Source organism: Epargyreus clarus, unplaced genomic scaffold, assembly GCF_041222505.1.
Source record: "Epargyreus clarus isolate Ecla_fem2 unplaced genomic scaffold, WU_Ecla_fem_2.2 ptg000001l, whole genome shotgun sequence".
Lineage (NCBI taxonomy): Eukaryota > Metazoa > Arthropoda > Insecta > Lepidoptera > Hesperiidae > Epargyreus > Epargyreus clarus.
Genome location: NW_027332209.1, coordinates 2,720,987 through 2,747,280, shown reverse-complemented (window position 1 = coordinate 2,747,280; position 26,294 = coordinate 2,720,987). Strand labels below are relative to the sequence as shown.

Genomic DNA, 26,294 nt, shown 5'->3' with positions numbered 1-26,294 from the left:
CAATCAGGCCCCTGAAAACTACACTGAGTTCAAGTCACATTGATAAATAGCCTTTTATGATTGAATCTATTTGGTCACTTCGTCTACGTTACTACTTACCTAATTTTCTTACATCGCAAGGAGATTCTTGATTCGATTACGTCAAACAGTCGTATATATACGACTAAGCATTCGCTACATTTGCGAAGAAAAATTCGTCATAACATGACATTTTAGTTTATATATTTTTTTAATTAATTCATTAACGAAATTCGACTAAAAAGGATAAAACGTCAATCGATATTGAAAGGTTACATTGACATGAACAATATGTATACGACTCTAACCTTATTATCACAGAATATTTATCCTTCATACTAGCGATTCCCTTATGTTTACACACTCGAATGCATACAAGATTGGGAGAATGCACATAGATGTAGCTGCGTATTATAATCAATCACATCAGAGATTACAATACCTATATGTACGAGTATTATGAAGTCAAACATATTAAAGTATTTATTTTATACCTTATAGTATTATGTACGTCGGGCTTGCACACAAAAATATCACAGTTAGAAAGCAACAAAACGAAAAAAGAGTAATAGCGGCAGGCTTCAATTCCCATTAACACATTTTGTTACACATTTATGGTGTAATCTTTTTCACATTGCAAGAAGTGAATGTAGAACTGAAATAGAGACCAAAGAAGCTTATGAATTAGAGACAAAATTAACATGTAATATATGACATAATTTAACCGTTGCGCAAGACCCCTAGCTATTATATTTTGCTCAGATACCTGATATGCCAGAATAATAATGAAACACTCATCATGACACTTCTTCGGAAATATTTTTACTTAATGTATTATTCGACCCGACGTATATTTTGTGCTAAGGCAATGCAAGTATACAATAATTTTACAATCATTGTTTGTACAATAATTACAACATAAAGCATATTGTAAATTTAATATTTTGGCACATTTATATTGTAATATTTTTTGGAATTCAGGTTTACTATAAAAATAACTTTAATCTTTAATATTTATCGATATTTCGTCCTTAACGTGCATTCTCCCTAATTGCTCAAGGTGGACCCTTTACCATAGTAATACAACACACAAACACACAACATTACTCACTCATTTTTAAATGCATGACTTATAGGCTTAAAATAAATTTAATTAAGGTTCTTACCTTTTACAATAAAAACTATATTGTACAAAATAAAATAGTTTGCAATGCCATAAATATTTGTACATTTTAATAGGTTATTAAATATATTTAATGGTAGGGACAAAAAAAGTGCCAAATCTTGTGCGCTTTTTAAAAATGATTAGTTTAAAAATTAACTTATTATAAAATTATGTATATGTGTAATCTTACATAAAGTTTAATAAAATATCTAAAAACTTTGTACTTCCCGGTGAATATTTAGTGAAAAATAGTAAAAAAATATTACTTTTGACACTTTTTTAGCCCAAATTGCGACGTAAAAATAATCAGTATTTAATATTTAATTACGTATACATTATTTTTGAACATATTTATGTATATTAAGCGAACATTTTGATTTTCTAAGTCAATTATTTCTGTTTACAGTAACAACGACTAATAATATTTCAGAATTATTTAAATAAATTCAGGCATTTTTCATATACATATTGACTAGAAGTTTCAACATATAATAATTTGGCTATATTCTTTTATACTTAAATTATTATTGTTATGTTGAACAAAACCGCAAAAAGACACCCGTAATGTACGATCGCATATTTAAACTATTATTTAATAATAACAAAATATATAAGTTACGTACTTTGAGAACTGGCAAGCCAATATAGACTTATTAAATGAAATGTTTCTTTCTTAAACAAGTGTTTATATTATAATGAAGATATCTGAAGAAAATATTAATTATTATAATAGATTAAAAATTTGTTTCACTTACTACAAAAGTGAGATTATTCGATCACATTGACTAGAAATAAACGCACTATCATATCATAAGTTTAAGTTAAACTTTCCCAATAGGCCGCTGACAAACAGACGGACGGACAGACAGGCAAACGAGTTCCAATTAACAAGGGATAATATCTTAATGTTAAACCAAAGTAACGAAGAATTTATGATTCCTAATGAGTGTTTCTAATAAATCATTAATTTATTATACAACTTGATATATGTAATAAACTGGCGAGTTCTTGCTGAACATTATTATTAAAATCTCACGCGAATCAATGAATAAATAATTGTATTGTATAAGTAGACGCACGTCACAGAGTTCGTAAGTACGTGTAACATGCACAAATGAAATTTATTATATATTATGTAAAACGTAGTGCAGATAGTTATACAAAATGTTTACTGGAGTCATGAAATAGTCATGTTACATAGAGGGATCAATTATAAAAAATTTAGTGAAACCCATCATGACTATAAAGTTAATAAGAACTCGGCAATGCGAAAGTTAACGATAAAGAAACGATATATCAGAAAAAATCTTCATTTGTATGGAAAATGATGCTTTTGATTATATTACTTATACAGTAGACCTAATTAGCTTCAAATTATTTTAATTAGCATAACATGTATTGGCCAATACCTACATAATCCCCATACGATTATATTACTCGGAAAATAATTTAAAGTGAATGACACCGACTTAGAAGAAAATCACATTTTTATTAAAAGTCATAGAGTTATCAGACTCCAAAAGTTGATAATAACGACACATAATTATAATATTATGTTATGAAAAAGCACTTATAAAGGCCAACAGGCAATCACGGCCGATCTAGACGTAGTTCACTCATAATATAGTACGGTGTGCAAAGTAATCAAACTGTGTCTAAGATTAGTTAAGCAAAATTATAAGCCATGTATTTCTTATTGTTATTAATTAAATTATATAATGGCATACATTAGGCATTACATCCGCGATAAACGAAAATATATCCGAGATAATAAAATTATTAAATTTATGTTTGATCCTTTTTTGCACACCGTACCGTAGTCGGTCGTATTTTCGCGTCCCTTCATTAATAATGCAGTTTAAACCAACATATACCCCAGGGATTGAAGTACTGATATATTTCAAGTATTACAAAATCCAAGTACTACCCTACAATATAATACAAAAAGATGGAATGCTTACAAATTTAAGTATAGAAATGAGTTGTCTTAGTTTATGTAAGTTACAGTCATCAGTCATGGACTAAATTAGACCTGTTTTTCTATAACCAGCTTAGAAGATATTACTCAGTTTATATAAGTCAGCTGCTACAGAATTAGTTGATCGATTTACGCCCGTTATTAATAATCAATCTATCCAATGTTTTGTCATTTAACATTATACTATACTACTGTTTATAGTATACTACTAAGTACTATATAATGTATTGTGTGTAATGCTGTTTGATTAATAAATATTTGAAAATTACTTCGTATTACAAATAAACAACCTTTGATCTTTGGTAGGCAAATATTGTTGAAGATTGAGTAATAACGGACATAAAATAAGTAGCTATTTCTATCTGAAGTAGTGTTATTTCAGTTATATTAATTCAAGTTGAGCTTGCAGATTGGTCATTAGTCATTTTGTCGGTTTAATATTTGTAGTAACTACTAATATTCAATCTAACTATGTTACAAGTTTCGTATTTCAAAAGTCGCACTTATTTCGTCGATTACAGAGACATACTTGATTACAATTCTCCTACATTTCGTCTACAGTTTTTGTCTACATTTCTATAATTTATTAGATATCTCCAATATTTGCTGTTACTTCCTCAAAACTTTCAATTTTTCCTTTTCCTGAGCTGAGTACTTGATTCCGCCCTAAAATGGAATGTTTTTTTAAAGATTTTCGTATTGATATAGAATTTACCTTTCGCATATTTGCACGTTTTTATCCGTTATAAACCTTTGAATTATTGAACTTTTACTTCAACACTTTGTATTTACCTAATATGGAATGTAAGTTTCATTTTGCCATTTAATATGGAATGTAAGTTCCAGTATACTTTTCAATATAAATTGTATTTTTGTCTTATCGTTCACTATGGAATGATAGTTCTGTTTTACTATTAATATTGGAATGTTATTCGAATACTTTCAAGGCGCTGTTTGAAGCCACGCGCGTAATCCCTTAGCTCTTTCCGCAACCCCATCAGAATTATCTTGAATTATCGATTCTGGCTGAAATTAATTAAATAGACTGTTAGTTAAGTACATATAACATAATTGTCATTAAAATATCATTGATATATTTTTTGTTACAATTCTAATGTTTTATTTAAGCTCTGACCCGGTGACAATTGCCTTAAAATACTATTCTACAACTTCTTACGAAATGTACCAAATAGACAGTATAAATTTGCTTTATCATACTTACAGCAGATAAAGTCATCCTTGTTTGCGACGTAGTCGGCACATTGCAAGAACTTGTTTCTGGTGATGCTATAATATTGAATAAAGATTGCATTAGATCTTATAACATTATGATAATGTATTATTAAAATTCATACTCTCTTCCAAAATAACTTTGTCTATATATTGTTCACTTTTTGGAAGCAAAGCAAATAGTCTATATACATTTTAAATGGAGACTACACATTAACATCGCTGACATACCAGACATGTTTTTTTAATTGAAATATGTTTATGTAATTGAATACAGTTATGCCAAGCGCTTCTGTATTAGAGTTTGAAGGGTTCGGTGTACCACAGATACTTACACCATTTCTATTACAACTTCCATCATAGTAACAACATTTCAAGCGGACACCGGCCTGAGGCAGAACTCCTATCGTATTTGAGGTTCACTACAGATTTCAAGGAAACAAAGGTGGACGATTTACCATCACGTGCGCACATGCTTGCTTACTTCGTAAATTTCATAGCTAATCCAATATAATGTATACCAGTATAAGGTCGCCTGGCGTCCAACGCCCGCCATATGTCGCGAACGTCGGCGTGCAATGCCCTCAAGGAGCGCAGCACCGCGCCGCCCGCCTCCACTTCATTCGCCGCCTCGCTACCAGATGACGCCTCGCTTGTCGTTGCTTCCTATAAAACACATTATTGAATGATTGCTTAAATTTAATAAAATGATGAAAAATCCTCAGATAACCTAAGCAGATTTCAATCACATTTTTTATTATAAAGTATCAGTTGGAGATTCGATTGCAGCAGTGGTCCGGCCCATGGCAGGGCATCAATAGTTATCACCATTGTTTCATTACTGTTAACGGATAATAACAATAATTACTTGACACCTTTCGAAATCTTTAAGTATTTACTGTAGTTTTTGCAATCATAATCGATGTATATCTATAAATATACTACATTATTCAAAAAAAAATCTATGTAATGAAAAAATACTTTATAAAATATACTTGGATTAGATTTGCAGTTAAATAATAAAACTACTAAACCATCGACAAATATAAATACTAAAACAACCATAGTAATAAAACAAAAAATATAAAAAAAACATATAACACTTAATAAAAATGCAAATAATACAATTGCGCATTTTTACAATAACTTAAGAATAAAGGTATACAAAGCAGCTATTAAAACAATAAAAATATATAAAACCTTCACAGCTTATCATATGACACAAATTAATAAAATATAACCAAGTAAACTGTACAAAAATAATATTCAATGAAAACAAAGCTGAACGCCTAAAGACACTTTTCCTGTCTGCGTTATACGCGCGTTCACCCACACACTTGAATTACACGAGTGCGTGGGCAAATAAAATAGTATCATGTATGTGGCGTGCTAACGTATGTTTATATTCGCGACAGGAAAATCGTCTTAAAAAAGGCTTTACACGGGTATGTTCACATTGAAGAGTTCAATTTAGTCCTTCGATGCTGTATTTATTCATTAATTACATAATAATGATATAGCAATAGATTAGTAATATTTGAACCGTGTAAAACCTTAATGTTCATTTATGACATGACATCGATAAAGAAAGCTTACAAACACAATGATTGATAAAAATAAATCCCAACATATATCTACACTAATATTATAAAGAGCAAAACTTTGTTTGTTTGTTTGCTTGTAATGAATAGGCTCAAAAACTACTGGACCATTTTTAAAAATTCTTTCACGATTCGAAAGCTACATTATCCACGAGTAACAATGGCTATATTTTATATGAAATATGTTTGATAAATAGATTTTGAGGCGGTACAAAGTTTGCCGGGTCAGCTAGTAATTTATAATGTACATCATTGTCGCATGCATCCATGCATGTTATATCAGATCGGTTGGCTTACACTGTATGCTAAGGTTTTTAAGTAATAACTAAGCAAACATACCATTTTATGAGACCGACAACCGTAACCATAAAGCTCTGTTTATATACGACGATGAAATTTCATTTTGATAATCTTATTTTACCATTAGCTCAAATATATCCAGGGAGCATCTACAAGTCGATTGAAATTAACAAGGCAGCAACAAAACGATAAACATCTATTTATGAAACATCCAACTTATATAGTTGCAAACTGAAGTCATATGGATCTGTATGCGGTTGCGGGGAGTGCCAAATCGTGCTGACCGCCTAGGGAACGCTACGCCTCTTTCTACGTGGATGTCCGCCAGATATTTGAAGGTGGTAGAACACTTTGTGGTTCAACTCCGGCGGCTTCACCGCCACACCCATTTCTGCCTCGTAACAGCAGTGTTGAGCGCTGCTGTGTTCTGGTTTGAAGGGTGTGGTAAGGAAGACATACTATTCCGAGGCGTACCAGCTTAGTCCTCAGGGGTGGCGGTGCAACTTTGGCCGACTCCAGGCAGGAATATTTAATCCTATCTGGGGTGGTTTACAGATGTCCATTACCATTAGGTGGACTGCATGCTCGCCTGCTACTCCCATATTATAAAAAAAGGTATAATCAGCAACAAAAAGAACACGTATGGACATCTACACAAGCTAAGCTGCGCCTATAGACCTGTATGAGTGGCGGGGGCTGTGCATCAGCCAACTTGCGTAACGCCCGCTCGATGTGCCGCAGCCGGATCTCCTTCTCACCCAGTAGAGCTCGCGCGCGGTGCAACGCCACTTCCAGCTCCGTCGCCTCGCGTTCCTCCTGGTGTGATACTAGCTTTACGACACGTTAGGGAAAATATTTTCCTTTCGATGTTAGTTTGCACGTGAAAAAAAAATTGCCAGCTCCGTTACCTCGCGTTCCTCTTGGTGTGATACTACCTTTACGACACGTTAAGGAAACTACTCTCTTTTCCGAGGTTTGCAAGTGCAGATAGTTAAATACCTTCTTATTATTGTTATTTATAATAACTACAATTTTGTACATTGTTCGAATTAAAAAATATAACAATTATTTAACATCGATTCCTGCAGACTTTATTTCGTCACTACTAGTAATTTTTACAACTTTAACATTTATTCTACCTATCACTCAAATTGAATTATTGAATTGATTGTTACAATTATAGCGTGTTATATTATATAGTTATTCCATATTTTACAACTGAAGTTAAAGTTATTAAGGTTTACATTAAAAAGTATTATTTTTAACAATATTTAAACTTTCTTATGTAACTTAACATCAACTAAAAATATCTTTTCTTTTGATAGTTGTTTTGTAGTTGTCACTTTATGCGTCATTCACGATATTCGTCGTATTCGTAATAATAAAATAAAATATTTTTTTTATATTTTCCAACTCACCGACGGAGCCCTGTGGGGCGACAGCGAAGCCCTAGACTCCCGGAGCGCGGCCCGGCGCCGCTTGAGCACGGCCCGCGCGCGCCGCATGCCCTCGCGCTCCACCAGCGCGCGGTGCCGCACGAACTCCAGCTCGGGCGTGTCCGCCGTCGCCACCGCACCTGTAGGGTGTTTGAAATCTACTTTTCGATTATTTTGAAGTTTTGTGTAATGTTATCTGTTGGGTCTGCAAACACTTTAAAACGAAAATAGAATGAAAAATTGTCACATAACAGCGGCACGTTCAAAGATAAGATTTTTTTTTATAACTTAGGTCAAATACGTCACTTCAGTCATAGAAAATATTTACCTTCGAACTTTATAAAAAGTAAGTATTTTTATAACAAAATTCTGCTCATATCGTCATCTTACGAAATATTTGAAACATTACCATAATAAAAAAATAAAGGTAATAACAGTTCTTATACTATTTTAGTGTGCGAAGAATTAAGATTCTGCGTGCTAAGCGATAACCGCTTATCATTAAGTGGACTACACTAGACTTCACATGCATAATAAAATTAATATTGTTACATAAAGGACACAATAATAAAAATATCAAAATAAACACTAACCAAGTTCAGCGAAAGGATATCGTAAGCTATAAGCCGGCTGGCACGCCAAGTCCGGAAACTGGTCTTCAAGATCGTCTAACTTCCTCAGCTGCTGCCGAAGCGACTCCAAAGGGCTCGACCAGCCCTCGCCACGTCTGGAATTTAAAAATTTTTTAGGTAGATAACCCCTAGCAGAGATTATGGAGAAAATGAAGTTGGTTAGTTTTCATTATAAACACACGCTCATAAATTTTAAATTAATAAACGGGGCGGAACTATGCATTAAAAAGTCTTATACCGTCTGAGTAATTTAATAATATTTCCTGTAAAATAAATACAAATAAATATCTACTTAAACTATAAAAACAAAATACCTACTTTGGGGAATAGTTTAACCGCGACGTAGAAGCAGATTTTAATCTCGTGAAGCATCTTCGTCTACCGTGACCTGAGAAACAAATAACATAAATTGATTTCATTGGAAAAATAAATCACATATGTAAAAATATATTTAAGAACAACTTAATGGTTTTGAGCATAACTTTGTATTATTATACCATTGATAGATTCCTTCGGCTTTTCATCGGCAGTTGTTGCATCCGATGAGTCCTGGTAGTCAGTTGTTGCGCCTGAAAAAATAAGATGTAATATTAAATAAGATCTTACAAAACGTTATTACTGTTAGATAGTCATTGCCACCCATATACTGTAACTGATTTCGAATATGATTGGTATTCAACTTAAAGTCGATTGCAACTAAGTTAAAATGTTTTATGTTTCTCATGTCGTACGATACCGTTACACAGACCCAGAAAAACAGATGTTTACTCTGCAAAGTTATTAGTCTTTCGTCGGAGTCGGAGTTAATTAATCATAATATTTATAATAATTATTCAGAATAAGTAGTTTCTCACCAGTGTCCCTATCTCTATCGCGCCGACGTCTCGGTGGCTCTCTGAAGGCGACGGCAGTTCTTCTAGTCCGAGGTTGTTTTATGGCTGAAATTTGTGACGTGTCTGCTGATTGAAGAGCCTGAAAATGTTATTATTAATAAATTCATCATTCATAAATTATTAGTAAATTAATAAATCATAGACTTCCAGCTAGTCCACAAGGAACTGAGCAATAATCTGTGTCTGAATTATGATAACAGTTAATGTAATGCTTATGTACGTGAGTAGTATGCTACTCACGTACATAAACAATGTTATAAACAATGTTTATGTACGTAATGTTTATGTACGTGAGTAGTATGCTACTCACGTACATAAACATTATATAAAATCCTGAAGGAAATGGTTATATTTTTTTCCTACCTGAGTCCTAGCTGGACTTTTTATCCAGTTTTTTTTTGTTGGAGTTTTTTTCTGTAGACTATTGCATCAACAGAAAAAATAACAAAAAGTAAAGATGCACAAGAATTGGGTACTTGACAGTTATAACAATAAAATATGAAATATGTTGGATATGATAGCTTATAAGTAAACATAAATTATGCAGTATTTAGTTTATTTTTTAATACGTTCTAAGTGTTTTAATTTTTAAAAAGAAATTTTCGATTTTTTATCTGTGGATTTTAAATCCCAAAACGGCGACAGTGCTGCCTCAAATGTCATGTGACGTCACTACATCGAAACCAAACAAGACAACTAATAATAATTAAATCGTTTGCTGTTAGAGTTGGTTGAATTTATAATATGTTGTGAACCGAAATGAAGCCATACTTAGCGTATTAAAGCTGATAGCGTGAACCTGCTTAAAGAATCTCCATATATGCAGTGCAATAAATCAAAATGGATACAAAAACTTCCGTGAGATAACCTATGGAAATATCAAATAAACAACGTAAGTAAAACATTCTTTATATTTACATTTAATCATATCGGACAATTAAAACATTTCTTAACTGACTTCAGACAGAAGAAAGGTTGTCTTCAAGTGATTATTAAGATTTTTTTAAATATACTTATATTCTTATGTGAACTGTTTTAAGGTTATTAATTGGTTATATTTATATTTACAGATCTTCCCGACAATCGTATAGTGACGACGTTATAGAGTATGTGCAGTTTAAGAGGAAGGCAAGTTTGTGTTTCATGAAAAGTAAAAGTTGTCCTGAACACAAGGTACATCAATGAAAATGAAAATGTGATGACTGTCCTGCCTAGAAGAAGTGAGGAGCCAAAAGTTTCGAAAGTGGGCACCAGTCTGAAATACATAAAGTAAAGTACACGGGAAATAGTACTTCTTTACTTGCGTAACCTACCCAACAAGATGAAGGAAGAAAAGTGACCATACAGTTCCTATTATTGCATTGCAATTTAATTCTGAAAATGACAGTGATAAAAATATATATCCATTTGTTACGGAAAATAATTTTAGTAATGAAGAAAAGCAGACACGCAAGCAGCACAAAAATTTAGCTTAGGTGATCTGTAGTAATTATTGTAACTGTAACATATGATAAATATATACAAAAGTTCTACTGTGTGTACTCACTAATAGAACCATATAAACCAAATAAACAAAGAAATCGGTTAATAAAATACTAATATTAGTTAGTTAGTTAATTCTATTCTTATCATAGACATCTATATAATATATTAAATATATGAATACTTCCACTTGCTGTTTTGTTTTGATTACGTCCCGTTCCAATGATTTGGAATTGACGAATCACTCTAGAGTTACTAAATTTATTCCTTTTTTTCAATAATACTTCTCTTACATAGATAGTATAAAATGTCATTGCTTGCAAACAGAGGATTTAAACATATAAGAATCTGCAAGTTCTTTAACGTTTATGAGATTTGGGTTTAGGAACTTGTATAAGCAAATTTGTTAGGATATTTAGCGATCGTACTTGAACACATCGACACTGCACACGCCTTGTAATTTGACATTCTTGCAATTGTACTAATAAAAGTTAAATAATTCCCAAGAAATCCCCTGAAGTATGTGTAGCGTCGAAGTTTATTTCTATATTTTCAATGTGTTGACGTCACGCTACGAAATGACACTTGACCGCCTGTTTTGGCGTAACGTTCCGTTTACCGTAATAAAAATATGATTTTTATTAATAAATAGCCCTTTTTTCGAAAAAATGATCAATGAAAGGCATATATAATACGTATATGAATTCATTAAAACAGTTTCCCAAAAAGTGTCAAGTAGCCAATTCTACTCGCATAATGTAAGAGATATTTACTACTTTGATACATATAAATTATGTTTATACTAACATTCTCCCGCTGATTATTCCACTCGTGGTTATTATTGTCGGTCAGTTTGTGTGCATTGCTGTCGGAGAAGGAAGTCTCATTGTCATTGTACTTGATTGTTGGGTTGTTGTTCGTGCGAACTCGAGGCTGTTCCGGTTCGATCACAACACTCACTGATGTCTCGTTCACTTCTTTGCACCTAGGGAAGGAAGATAGAAATGAGTAACACTTTATATTATCTTAGCTCTACGATAGGACTGCGTTATGCCATGGACACTGATAAACACGTGACGAGCATAGATATATTGCTATGGACAAATAGACAATAATATCTGCCCTAGGAATGCAACAAATATGCACGGATGAGTATCCGTTTTTGTGTAAAAATATATGTCAGAACTAATTTTAAAGTCGTCATGAGTGTATCATTCATTCATTCAATCATGATTTACAATAATCATTGCAATGATGGCAGACATGGAAAAACTTGGTAGATAGAACAGTGGATAGATTATTAATACAATACATTATTCTTATAAGAAAAAAGTTATTTAAAACCAACTGTGATTAATGTTAGTTTGATCGATACAGAGACAAAAATAAATACTAATTGCATTTAGTCAAATCACTCACCTTTCGAGTGACTGATTGTTGGCTTTGTGCGAATTAGATTTTTCAGTCTCTGACCCAGTCGTCATACTCATCTCCCGTCTTTTGTTTCGTCGCTCTATGGACATCTGAAATTTTATAACATACGAATATTGTTTTGAATTTTAATGATAATAATTAACTCGTATATCTAGTGTAGTAACGTATATGTAACTACTAAAAATATACTAGTTATGTCTGGATTCGAATTTCTATTCTACGGATGTATCGAGCGTACACCACCACGCAGCTCTAACAACACCTGATTTAAGAAGACAAAAGGTGTCGCCACCGCCACACCTATTTCTGACCAATATCAGCAGCGTTGAGCGCTTCTGTCCTCTAGTTTGAAGGGTGTGGTAAGAGACATACTTTTCCGAGGCGTTCCAGCTTAGTCCGCAGGGGTAGCGGCGCATCTGAGGCCGACCTCAAATAGAGATCTAATGTTATCTGGAGATGCTTACACATGTTCATGGGCGACAGTAGCCACTTACCATCAGTTGCACTACATACTTGTCTGCTACTTTTATATTATGAACAAAAAAGGGTTTTTATGACAACATTATAAACGTACCTTAACATCGTGTTTGAGCCTCGCATACTTCTCCTTGAGGCACTTGTACTTATCGGTGATGGACCTGTCGTCGTGCAGTCGGGCTGAAGCTGCCCTCTCACCAGCCAGGCGAGCTCGTAGCTCCTCTAAGTGGCATGCGTGTTGTGTACGGAGACGTTCCACCTAGATAAATTGTATTTAATAACACCAGTTCTATTAATGGTCAATCTTTACAAGTCTCACGGGCAAAATATTCTGGTTTCAATCCCCGGCGAGACAGACACAGTCCCTCATGAGGATAGGAAATCCTCATGGGGGACTGTCTGTGATTTTAAAAGTTTCAGGTTTTTATGATAGGCAATAATTCCAACACTTAACAGAATTCAGAACAGAAATGTTAATCTTTTAAATATCTGTTTCATAATAGAAGCCGGAACCCAGACTGGCATAATAACCGCTCCGGCAATCCGGCAACCGGTCGTCATTGATTTACTTTTACTTATATTTGTGCACATAACGTCTTGTAAATATACTTACTTCAGCTCGATAATCGTGCCTCAAATCGGTAATACGAGATGTGTGCTCCTCTCTCAGTGACTCAATCGTAGCTCTATTCTCCTCTATCATCCTAGATCTCTCTCTGTTCAGATTTATCTGTAGTTGGTTCCTAATTTCTGTTAGAGCACGTTCATTTTCTGAAATTAACACCAAAAATTATTCCAAAAATTAGAATTTTCTTTTTTAAAATGTAACGTCTTTTTTATAGTTGCCATGATAAAGCATTTACTCTTATTATTGAAACCAACTAAATGCGAGTTATATATAATAAAATCTGAAACACAGGTAATTCAAAAACGAAAGTAAATACACATAAACTGTTCTTCGTGCCATTTAATAAGTTTAACCTTATGAAACTGACTCAACATACTTCTCGAAACAGAATACAATTATACATCTATGTCTTGCCACTAAGATCTTTAAAACTTTATCTCTTACCTATCTCCAACTCTTCCCTCTGCTCCTCTAGTTTCAAGAAGTAATCTTCTTTCAAACGTCCCAAGTTCTCAGCGTGTTGATTTCTAGCAGTTTCAATATCGTTTTCATATTTCCTTTCAAAATCTTTCAGAGCCTTCTGAATCACTTGCTGATGACTCTTTTCTTCTGCAGCCAATGTCTATAAGCGAGTCATTTTACTTTACTTTAGCAATAGTCGTGTAGTATAACCGGCCCATTGCCACTTCATGTGACTCTAACGCCGTTTGTCCACCGCCACCGATACCGAGCCGATACCGATAATTAATGACGGCGCCGAAGTAGCGTACATACATTTACTATAGCCGCTTGTCCACCGTACGTCCGTCACCCGAGCACCGTCAGCCCGGCCGCCGATATTTCGAGTAGATCGGCGTGACCGCTAGATCGGCACCGAGATTTTGACGGTCCGATGTGCTGGCAATATAAAACACTATAAAAAAATAATAACAAAATAAACCGCCGATATCGGTCGCGGTGGACAAATTATCGCCGTCACGACATATTAAAATCGACACGAAATAATCTCGTTCTCGGTAATCGGCTCGGTGATGGTGCGGTAGACAAACGACCTAAAGGTCTCTTTCAATATGAGTATTTAATAGAGAATTAATCACTACGAAATTAATCACGTGATCAGGCAATAAATAGTAAATACATGTGTTAAACGGATACAAAGTTACGAATCCACAAATATTTAATAATATTCATACTTTTATAAACATCATCATCAACCTATTACTGTCCCACTGCTGGGCACGGGTCTCCTCTCAGAATGACAAGGATTAGGCCATAGTCCACCGCGCTGGCCAAGTGCGTATTGGTAGACTTCACATACCTTTAAGATTTTTTATAAATCTCTCAGGTATGCAGGTTTCCTCACGATGTTTTCCTTCACCGTTTAAGCAAGTGATAATTAATTTCTAATACGCACTGATTTTCAAAAACTCTTACTATCGGTATTTTCTCAAAGAAGGCATACAATACGAATGTAGTTATACTTTTAAGTGTGGTTCCCTTCTCGATCAATATAAGGAAACATGGGAGCTTAGGTCTTAATGAAAGGACCTTTAAGACCTTAGCTGCTATTGGGAATTTATAAAATGGTGTCAATGTTTAATAATATTTTTTTCATGATACTCACTTCTTCCATTTCCCGCCTATGTCTCTCCGTTTGCTCGGCCAGTCTCATTCTTTTCTCCGCTAAAAATTTCTCTTCTGACTCCCTTAACTCCTCTTGCAATTCAGCCTTCATTCTTTTTTCCTTAGCGGCCCACTCCATCCTGATAATCTCTAATTCTTTTTGTATCGACAACTCTAATCTTCTCCTCTCGTCTCCCTTATTCCTTTCTATCATTTCCCGGACCCCCATATCAGGAATGAGAGGAGATTTTATAGGCTTCGGGAAAGTCTCATCTTGAGTTTCAAACTGATATACCACCACAACATTATCAGAGCTAGATTTCCCTTGAGATAATATTACACCGTCTAATCTTGGACTGGTAATACCTTTACCTAAGCTTGTATTGGAATCTGATGACTTTATTTGAGTTGTAGTTTTGTTAAGAGGCTTAAAGGTAGTTAGTGGACTAGACCATGGTTTATTAAATTCTAACCTAGGAGATCTATCTGAACCTAAACTAGCTGTGGGTGATAGTTTAATTTGACTCTTAACGTCTTTAGGTATTTCTATACTATTAGATCTAGCGCTTGTTCTAGTTTCCTCGTCTTTATTAGATTTTCTAGAGTCCTCCGAATCGGAATGTGTGAATTTGGCTTGCTTCGTCAAGAAATCTAACTTAGGAACATTAATTTGAGGTATTGGAAATTCGCGTGGCATTCTCTGTTGAACAGAATCGGTTTTGGAATGTGTCGATGTTTTGTCTGACATCTCATCCGGTCTCGGACTTTTGTTTCTTTCTATATCCTTAACATCTATCTTGTTATCTTTATGTTCTTTGTTCGCATCGGTGGAATCGTCGAGCTCGTTCAGATCTAAATTAGCAAACTCTCTATCGGGTGAATCGATTGAGGTTTCTGATTCGATACTTTCCATAAGATTTATTGATATTTTACTTTTTAGTGACGGTATCATTGGTGATCTGTAATAGAAGTTGCATGAATAAAAAATATTTAAAATGAGCTTAGCTAAGACTATTAACACAAATTTGTCTAAAAGTGATTAGGGCAAATAGTAAACCTTATATATATCTCTATCTGACTTAGTTTAGATCACCTTATGATTAAATATGCATACCTAATCCTATTAAAGACTGCTTTAATACATACCTTGGCCTACTCTCCTTATCCGACACAGGTTCTTCGAGGCTAAGTGGGGCAGTCTCTATGTCAACTCTGCGCACCAAATCTGATATTTTCTGAAAGTTCTTTTGAAACAGCTCTGGCTTAATGTAGTCTGCTGGTGGAGGCTTCACTAGACGACGACGGGGCGACGTACCTCGAGTCTCACTTAAATCTGCACCTGTTTTTATTCCCATTTTAATTTTGCACCATACGGCATGTTTATAATAACAATTTTTTTTTTATTCAGTTTTAATTTATATTCATGCTCTAGGGTGGCCAAATAAAGGTAAGATATAATATGGATAATATTCACTAAAGGTATAAACTTACAGTACCATAAAATTACAGTTATAAAAATTAAATGTTTATACGTAATATTAAATACAAACAATAACAAGACCAATAAGACATATATAATTCTAGAAATCGCAAAAAAGTAATATTTAAATGTAAACAAATAAATCATTTGCTCATAAGAACCTCAAAATGGTGGTAATATTATGATTACGATTCAAAAACATGGAAAAAACATTGGTTTTACGTAAAATAAACACATTTTTATACATACCTAGCGAATCTTTATCCGATCCAATACTCTTCAATTCTCTTGGACTGTCCGACGATTGCGGTCTTGGCGGTAAGGGTGGTCTAGTTACCAACGGTGAGAGCACTATAGGGTTCAAAGGCACATTGGCTAAGGGTGATAGGGGTGAAAGGGACGGGATGACGGGCGACGAAGGGATGATTGGTGACGGAATGGGAGCTGGTGCGGCGCTGATGATGGAGCTTTGTGCGTCGTTCTGTTCTGAAGAGCTGTTGGATCCGGGGCTTACTGTTGGTTCCGGTAGATTCTCTAGTTTGAACCTAGGAACAAATAGTACATTACAAAAGTTACATTGTCGTTGTTGTTGTCACTTACTTAGCCTATTTAGTCTTCATATTGTTAATACAATGATAATTTTAAAAAAATCAAGCATTTTTAACACAAATTTTAATAAGTAAAGGAAAAGAAAGTGAATTGTACATATTGAATTTTAAAGGTATCTGAACTCTTTCAAATAATGGCCTTCGTCATTCTCAGACATCAATAATACCGACACACACAATACAACAATACACATAATATTTCATTTTCTTACCTAACACTTTTCTTATCTTCATCAAAACTAACTGCTTGTTTGGGTCTTCCCAGCACTAAGCTCTCAGCTTTTCTTTGCAAGGAGTCTGATGTTTTCTCTCTTAGGATGCCTTTAGGTGGATCGCTTTTAGTAAGAGAATCTTGGAGAAGAGACTTCTCTGTATCTGGACTTGGTAGGTTGGAACGAGATATCTTGAGGAACATAGTCCCTTTTCCTGAAAATGTGCATTAATATGTAATAAGGATTTCTTCCATATTTCTATGAAATTATTATAATAACTAGTTTAATTAGGTAACTACATGATAAGAGACCTAAACAAACCTAAGTGTAAACAGATGTCATACAATAATAATATGTATTTGGTTGTTGTCTATTTACAAGCGGGGTCTTTCATTCGTGAAATTATTGAAATACATATTTAAAAGAAACTCCAAATCTACTGTATCAATGTCTCACCTGCCAAAGGAAGTCCCCTATCAGCTTTAGCAGAAGACAACAACGGGCTGAAATTCTCCTCCTCGGGGCTAGTAAGAACGTGCATTTTGAGGTCTATTATTTCCGACTGTTGCTTAAACAACATCTTGGGCCTTTCAAACGTTGTAGGCCGAGCGGGGGCATCTGCGTTCCGCGGCTTACTCAATGAACTGTCGACACTACGTCTTAGGGGAGATATTCGCAAATCAATCAACTTTTTATCCAATCTCGATAGTGGCGCTAGTGGGGGTCTTCCCAATGGAGTTAGTCGCCTATTCCCAGGAACTAAGGTGTTACCGGTTTCCTTCAAGTCAGATTGGTGGTTCTCGCTGTCCGTGGAGAGATCGTCATCGTCGCTTTCGACTTTTGTTTCCACGCGTTCTAGGTTCTTGGTGTTTTCTTCAGAGGTAAGAAGTTCCTACAAATGGAGGTATTTTTAAATATTGTTTCTAAAATCTTCAAAGAAACAGATACAAAATAGCATTGCAATTTATGTAAATAAAACTTATGTTAGATGTCACAATTAACCATAATATTAGAATCAATTTAATTCTAGAATTGGTGACTTTAACTACCCAGTACCATTGACCAGTTTTTACCCAGATATCCTTATCAAAAATGCAAAGATACAGGTAAATTTAACATAAAATATACCACATAGTATATGTGTCTGTTAAAATAATAAGGGCTTAATAACATATTTATGGCATTTGACCTCACTACTACTTGACCAATATCATTCTGTTCCTGTTCATAAAAAATATAAATTATCGATGATAGATATGATCCTTTTGAATAACTCAAAAATAATCTCATTTCAAATAAATATAATTCAAATTATAGGGAAATAACATTATTATTTTTCAAAACTAAAAATCAATCTAGTAACTTTGCCTGAACTCTCCCTAAGGCGCTTTCTCTCGCCTCGAAAATCGTTAATCCTGAGGATGGGGACAATGGTACAAAATTATTAAAATCGTGTATTGTCATCGGTTTTTGATAATTTTTCAAAATTTTGAATTAAACTGAAAGTTCAAAGTGGATCGAAATCGCGTTCAAAGATTCCGTTACTGTTATGTACATACATACATACAACCCAAGCTAATAAAAGCGTGTTAAAAATATCCACCTACCTGTACAGATGCACAGGTGTCATCCTGCATCGAAGCATCTCTGGCGCGCTTCACCAGCTCCCTGTACACATTGTCGAGTGGATGCTCCCATTGAGTCTTCTTAGTTTCTTCATTATAATAGTAATGAGTTTGCAGTTTCTCGTCGAAGCTGTATTACAAATATAACATCACTTACTTTAATAGTACAATCCTGAGTTAAAAGAAATGGGGTTTTTAAGTGTGTGAATCTGCCAGTAGGATGCCCAAAAGAAGCAATAAGAGGTTGAAGATAATGATATAATTCACGTAAAAAGTTCTACTTCCTGTATTTTATTTATTTTTATTTTTCTTCAATCCTTTATTTTTCAAAAAAAAATCTCACACTTTGATTATAACAGAGCCTACTGTACTGAATTAAATAACAAATGACGTAGGATATTTTTTTCCACCAAAACATTTGCTGAAAACCCAAATTACTACTAAATGTTTTAATTACAACATATGATTATCCTAATTGAATCTTTTAATCCAAATAGCTTGTATATTATTATAACAAGTAAGGCAATAATCCACCAACACGAATATTTTAACATAATACTTGAGATGCAACTTGGCCGGATGCCAAATTGTGATAAGTTGGGTACATTAGTTATCCAAACAATATAACATGAGACATTATTCTTCCAGCTTATTGTACAAAAACAATAGACTTGTAATTATTTCTTTCTCTATGTATAAAATGGAATGTCTTTTGAATTGTTTGCTTATTAACTCTTTCCCCCAGCTACTCCAAGAATGAACAATGAATATATTTATTATGTGACATACATATTGTAACAATACTTTTACCACAATTATATTGTAGTATGTATTATGCTAAACTTGATGTAGTTTAATTTCAGGTTACAGATAATATTGTGTTTGAATAGTAGGCAATTAAAAATGATATATCATTAGCATCATAACTATAAAACTTATGTGACAAAAATATACTTATTGAGAGAAAGATACTAAGAAAGTTGTTTTATAATGGATTGACAATGATAATACAGCAGGATAGGCAATATTATTAAAAAAATATATATCTGCTGTATTCAAAATGTCAACTAAGTTGTGGCAATGAAATATATGGAATTGTAACTTAGAATAATATACTTACTAGGCCTTCCAGGGTGGAGGTAGTGCTTGCATGAGGCCATCTCGTGCCAGAGGCAGGAGATGGCTTTCGCTCTCAGGATCAATGCCCAGCTGATGGGCATATTCGGTGATTTCTGGAAGTTACAACATATTTCCACTTTCTACAGTTATAATAATTACTTATTTATACAACTGGTTCACTACAGAACACACTCACAAAAAGAGTGTGTTCTCTTATTGTGGGTACAAACACAATCTGGTATGGGGAAACTTACACAAAATTGGGTAATGTACACTACAAGCTTTTAAAATCAATACAAGAAATTTTTTTATATCACGGCGTGCGTAAATGGACGTTTTACGCACGCTTCGCGTGCGCAAAACCCCCATTTCCGACCCCGTAATATAAAATTTTATACAACACGTATCGTGTGATTGCAGTCCTCGCCTGCGGCTCGGCCTGCAAACTCACACTTGTCAGAAAAAAATTTTTCGTCCTCGTATTGTAATGTACTATTTAATAACTATGTAATTACTATTGTATTAAATTTTTTTTACCATTAGGTATACCCAAGGTGACCATTTATTATTTCAGTCAAAACGGGACATAGATTTTTTTATAGCAATTAATTTTCCTTTTATTGAAAAAATATATATAGCTTAAAAATCCAAAAAAAAAACACACTTTTATGATAAAATCAACTAAAAATTAGGAAATAATTTTCAATCTAGGAATAATTTAAAGAACAGTAAATAGTATAACTGTGGAAAAAGTGTGGGGGGCTTTTCAAAAACTGATAAATTTAGCACCCCATGCTTTTTTTACAATTATATGTACTATTTACTGTTACTTAATTAGACGTTACTAGAAATTCAAGATGATGTAAAATTTCTTATCCACCCTACGATAACATTTGTATCAGATGAAAGATTTTGCTGTAAATTTCATGAAACATTTGCTGTTATAACATTGTTATTTTAAATTTATGGATTTTAATATTTAGTTATTATTGCTGTCATTTGGGAAAATGGGACAATTTTGTGTCCCGATGTTCATTTCGGAGACAATGGGACGCAAAATCATCGAAAAAAAGGACTATCCTGTTCAAAATGGTACGTATGGTCCCTTTAGGTATACTATATGTATCATAGGTTATGCGAATTATTGTTTTAAATTGCACATATTGTTTAAATATATTTTTTTAGTTAAGACTATTCTAATTGAATATAGTAAAAATAATGTAATATTTGAACATAGTTAAGTATATATCCTGCTGCCGTTTCACACACTTTAAATAAAAACATAGTAATGTTAAATTACTATACTTTGACTTAGCTTTGAAATAGCGATTGCCTTGCATAAAGCTGCATAAAATTCTTTCCCTTTTAAACCCTTGTTCAACAGCCATAGGAATGGATAAAAAATATTAATGAGTCGACAATCAAAGTAACTCTGATGTAAAATTAGTGATTCCATTGGATCATAGCATCCATTATTAAAAGATTTTGCACAGATAATTACAAAGTACTATAATATATATTTCCCAGTAGTTAATAAATACTATATAACTACAAAGTGACATTGTCGTATTTTTTAAAGGTACATCTTATTAGATCTATTAAAGCAACATCAAAAATATACTACTATTTCATTAAAATTTTGTAACAAAACATTTTGTAAGCGTTTATATATTTGTTTTTAATAAGAATACACTGGCCAGTATTTGTTAATTGATATTCGTAAATTAAATCTCATAACCAGTGCATAACATATAATAAAAATCGAAAAACAAAGAAAAATATTTTTTATTACTGTTATTAGGTTAAATATAAATTTATTATTTCAAAATTATACATGGATACAAACAATACGAACCCTCTGCTGAAGGCTGGCTGTTTTCATCGAAAATCTCACGGCAGACAACAGCCGACGGGGAACTCATAATGCCAACTCATTCTATTTCATCTTAAACAAGATTTGGTCATCAGCATTACAACCACTTAATACCACTTTAGTACACATTATTTAATAATTAAACAGAATCTCCAACACCCCTAGATCTCGTAAAAAATTTGACTTCGGTATTAATCTCACTGACAGATTGACTTGACAACTTGATTTGATTTTTTTATCTATTTTCAAACTAGCAACTCTTAAAGATGAAAACCGGATGTAAGTATATATTTACAAAGGGGCGACGAGGTTATCTGTACCATAGAAAAGAAAAGCAAGATCTGTACCAAAATCTGTACATTGAGTATTTTCCTTGTCTTTTTTTCGTTTTGTAGGGGCATAGCCATGCCCCAGATACTTGCTTTATTCTTTTAATATATTATGCCGGGACCGCACCCTTGCCCATCCTCGACAAACCATTACAAATACAAATGTGCGGATAGAGAGTTTGACTTGGTTTGTAAATGCTTGTAGCTGAACCAATGGAGTGTCGGTTTTTTACCAAATCGTTTTGTTTTTTGAGACAATGCCACTCCCCAGCCATACCTATACTCGTACTATTATAAGTCTGTAAAGAATATATTCTTTTTAACTCTATTCAACCTTTTTTTTTGAGAAAAAAAATGTTACCTACATTATTTTATGTTCTATTTTATGCCTTGTTTAAATACTCGCTAAGTGCAGGTAATAGACGGGATTACGAGTAGGTAAATAATTCACTCGATACTCACTTCGATGCTACGATTTATCAACGCGAATAAAGAAATTCATGCCTATCATCGTTCAAAAAAATCTTGGCCATTTGGCAAATATTTGAAGTCTAAAAGTGATATTACATATTTTACTTCTTCCTTCGTCTAGTTGTAGTAGTAGCTTTTTATTGCATATTTCTTAAGTTAGCAGAGGCCCCGTGTCTTACAATAAATATGAGTTTCACTCTATTATTAAATAATATAATTCAAATCATATTTTAACGTGTCCACAGGACTCTTTAGCGTTGACAAAAGTTAAAGTTTATTATATTTTAGTAATACAATGTATAATGGCAGAACATTTTAAAAGCTATAATATACACAATACCTTAGATTATTTAAAAGAAATATCTCATTTTGACACTGTCATGCATGCGTTCAAAATCTTGTAATCTTTAATTAATGCGAAATAAAATATATTATTTTAATTAAATAGCTGTATTCTAACAAGAATTAAATATACAAAAAGAAATTCTGCGTTGCTTAAATATAACAAAAAATCCACATGTAATTTTTTTAGACATTTTACATAATGCATTGTAAATACTATTTTATTCAAAGTATAGAGCTTTTTGAACGTCATTGGAACGACACAGATAAATTATTAAATGAGCTGTCATTTCATTTTTGATTTCACGTCAAATAAAAAGAAATAAACGGGACGTAAGTTATTGTAAGTTATTAAATTAAATAAAAGAGATTTTTGTATTAAAATGACGTCTGTAAAAGATGTTGCTTCGTTATATCAAAATCTTAAAACAGAATGGGCAAAGAAACCACGTAAATTGGATAAATGCGGAGAACTTTTGAACAAAATTAAGGTGAGTTATAAGGATGACTTGTCAAATTGTTTGTAATGTTTCCCAATTCCTTTTTTATATTTTTATGTTATTAAATTATAATATTTACCTTATATTGTAATATCTACTTAGTGTATATAGGATTGTTTTTAATAATTTTGGCTGCACTTATTCCGGTTTAGGTTATGTATCATCACAAGAAAAGATTCTGGTATACATATTTACGAATTCTTTGTGTTCGATTGAAAATCGGATAGTTTTACTGATTAATGTTATTATATTCTTAATCTTTAGGCATATTAAATTAATTATTTAACAAAATTATATTTGGAAAAGAAACAAATTTGTTTGTTTTATCCTTGAGGGATAAGCTGGCATGCCTTGGAATATCTTGGTGGTCTCTTGGTGTGTACGTCTTTAGGTGTGGTGATGGAGCATTCTGAGTCGAACCATACAGGGTTCTGCCAGATTCTTTTAACACATTTTTATATTTATTTTAAATTTAAATATTAATTTTTCAGGTAGCACTAACACAGCTGACGTTCCTCCCAAGCAACAATGCAGCGGCTAATCAAAAGGAGCTGATACTAGCAAGAGATGTGCTGGAGATTGGTGCCCAATGGGCAGTTGCTGCTAAAGATGTGAAGGCCTTCGAAAGATACATGTCCCAATTGAAATGCTATTACTTTGATTATAAGTGAGTATACATATTTGATAAAGTTTTATTCAAGTTTGTTAGTAAGTTAAGTATAAAATATTACAGTTTTAGATTTGAGATTTAAATGCATATCAAAATTATATACTTGGCATTATTATTGTCAGCAAAAAAGCTTGCAGTCTTCTTTAGTCCAAGTATGGTAACTACAGCAAAACCTAGATATGTAAAGGAGTAGATAGATGAATAAAATAATATTATATTGAAAATAATTCTTTCAGAGACCATCTTCCAGAGTCAGCATTCATGTACCAACTTCTCGGTCTGAACCTACTATTCCTGCTCTCCCAAAACCGTGTAGCAGAGTTCCACACAGAATTGGAGCGTCTCTCAGTGGATGTCATCAGAGCTGATCCTTATGTACGACACCCATTGGCATTAGAACAGTATCTAATGGAGGGAAGCTACAATAAGATATTTTTGGCTAAGGTAAATACTGTTTATCTATACAATATTGTGTACAATACATCGTATCTTTTCTTTACTTCGGTTAGTAGACTGTATTTTTTTAGCTACCCCTAATCCCTTTTGAAAACTGAATTCCCTAGTAATGTTATGTGCTATTTTGACGGTTAAAGTATCCTCAGTGTCCTAGTTATAGTGCCTCAATAAATATAATAGAAAGAAAATATACTATACACGAAAATCTAAAAAATCAAAGAATTAATAATATGTCCATATTTATAACTACATAGTATAATTAAACTCTCCATGTATTTTCAGGGTAATGTTCCCGCTGAGAGCTATACTCTGTTCATGGACACCTTACTAGACACTGTCAGAGGTGAGATAGCTGCTTGCATCGAGAAAGCCTACCAGAGCATACCATGTGCTGAGGTTGCACGTCGACTTAACTTGGCCTCTCAGCAGGCAGTTTTGGAATATGGAAAGAAGGTAATACAATGAATTTGTATATTAATAACAGTTTTGAAGGTGGTAGAACCCTTTGTGGTTCAACTCTGGTGGCACCACCATCATACTTATTTCTGCCTCATAACAGCAGTGTTAAGCGCTGCTGTGTTCTGGTTTAAAAGGGTGTGGTAAGGGAGACATACATTTCAGAGGCTTTCTGGCTTAGCCAACCTTAGGTAGGCATATCTAATCCTATCCCGAAAATTGGTCTTACCAACTCCCAAACTCTCGTGTGCTCTTGGACAACAACTTTGCTAAAGATCATCACTTGATTAAATGCATAGTTTCCGATTCTATAACTACTTACGAATTAAAAATTAATTAAAAAAACCTTTTCCCACGGACTAAATTGTGAATCTAAACCATTTTCAAGTTCCTTTGAACATCCACAACAAATTTCATCAAAATCAGTCCAGTCGTTTAGGAGGAGTTCAGTGACATACACACGCACATAAGAAATATATATATAAAGATAAACTAAATAAAATGTAAATTTTTGTGTTTAAATACATTGACAATGTTGAACTCTGCTTTGTAATTTGATGATGGTGTCATACTATTGAAACAACTATTTTATGACTTATTGAATGATGACATTTGCAAGTCATGTATGTAACAAATGAGTTTCATCCTAACTCAAAATTCTATTTTGTTACAGCGTAACTGGAACCTTGGCCCTGATAACTGCTACCACTTCAACTCTGCTCAGGAGACGAACCTGGCAGCCTCTGACATCCTGCCATCAGCCGAGCTGGCCGTGCAAACTATAGAGTATGCTAGACATCTCGAGATGATTGTGTAAATTGTTTAAGATGTAGAAACTGTCTGTTACGAAATATATTTTAAGGCTATCAACATTAAATCTAACTACTAAAATTTCTCTCTAAGTTCATTCCTTCTAAGGCCTGGATATTAAATTTTGTTTTAATGATTTATAGGCAGATATAACAACCACTTTGTACACAATGTAATTGTTTTTTACTTATAGTATCAATATAGTAATATTGTACTTGCCAGGTTACATAAGATTCTAAACAAATGTGATTTGCGTCCAAAGCATACACATAAACAATGTGCTTGATTTTTAAATTTAAAATTAGGTCGCGTATATTACAAATTGGTAATTAAAATTGAAAATTACTAAAAATTTAAAATAATAAAATTGTATTTTAACATTTTGACAGACAGTTTGTATTATAAGTCCCATATACTTTTTTGATAAATAAAAATATAAAGATATG

General features: G+C 33.3%; 2 protein-coding genes across 3 annotated transcripts; one reads left to right on the top strand and one right to left on the bottom strand.

Moving 5' to 3' along the window:
- Window positions 1-2,843: 2,843 nt before the first annotated feature.
- Cep164 (centrosomal protein 164) lies at window positions 2,844-22,003 on the bottom strand. Of its 2 annotated transcripts, none has more exons than XM_073074139.1 (21): window positions 21,797-22,003; window positions 19,943-20,054; window positions 18,805-18,952; window positions 17,654-18,089; window positions 17,198-17,411; window positions 16,627-16,922; window positions 16,044-16,236; window positions 14,899-15,856; window positions 13,719-13,896; window positions 13,260-13,417; window positions 12,744-12,905; window positions 12,155-12,258; window positions 11,543-11,720; window positions 9,215-9,332; window positions 8,858-8,929; window positions 8,679-8,748; window positions 8,322-8,455; window positions 7,711-7,886; window positions 4,913-5,057; window positions 4,384-4,448; window positions 2,844-4,187 (listed from the first exon to the last, which is right to left on the bottom strand). In XM_073074139.1, exons 1-21 carry the CDS (start codon window positions 21,861-21,863, stop codon window positions 4,104-4,106), a joined length of 4,068 nt encoding a protein of 1,355 aa, XP_072930240.1. In that variant the 5' UTR covers window positions 21,864-22,003; the 3' UTR covers window positions 2,844-4,103. The 2 variants fall into 2 exon arrangements, with proteins under 2 accessions (XP_072930240.1, XP_072930241.1); XM_073074140.1 differs by having other exon boundaries at window positions 7,711-7,868.
- Window positions 22,004-23,242: 1,239 nt separating this feature from the next.
- Rpn12 (regulatory particle non-ATPase 12) lies at window positions 23,243-26,292 on the top strand. The gene is made up of 5 exons (XM_073074138.1): window positions 23,243-23,447; window positions 23,948-24,123; window positions 24,363-24,570; window positions 24,865-25,035; window positions 25,712-26,292. The coding sequence occupies exons 1-5, from the start codon at window positions 23,340-23,342 to the stop codon at window positions 25,853-25,855; spliced, it is 807 nt and encodes a 268-aa protein (XP_072930239.1). The 5' UTR covers window positions 23,243-23,339; the 3' UTR covers window positions 25,856-26,292.
- The last annotated feature ends 2 nt before the right edge of the window (window positions 26,293-26,294 follow it).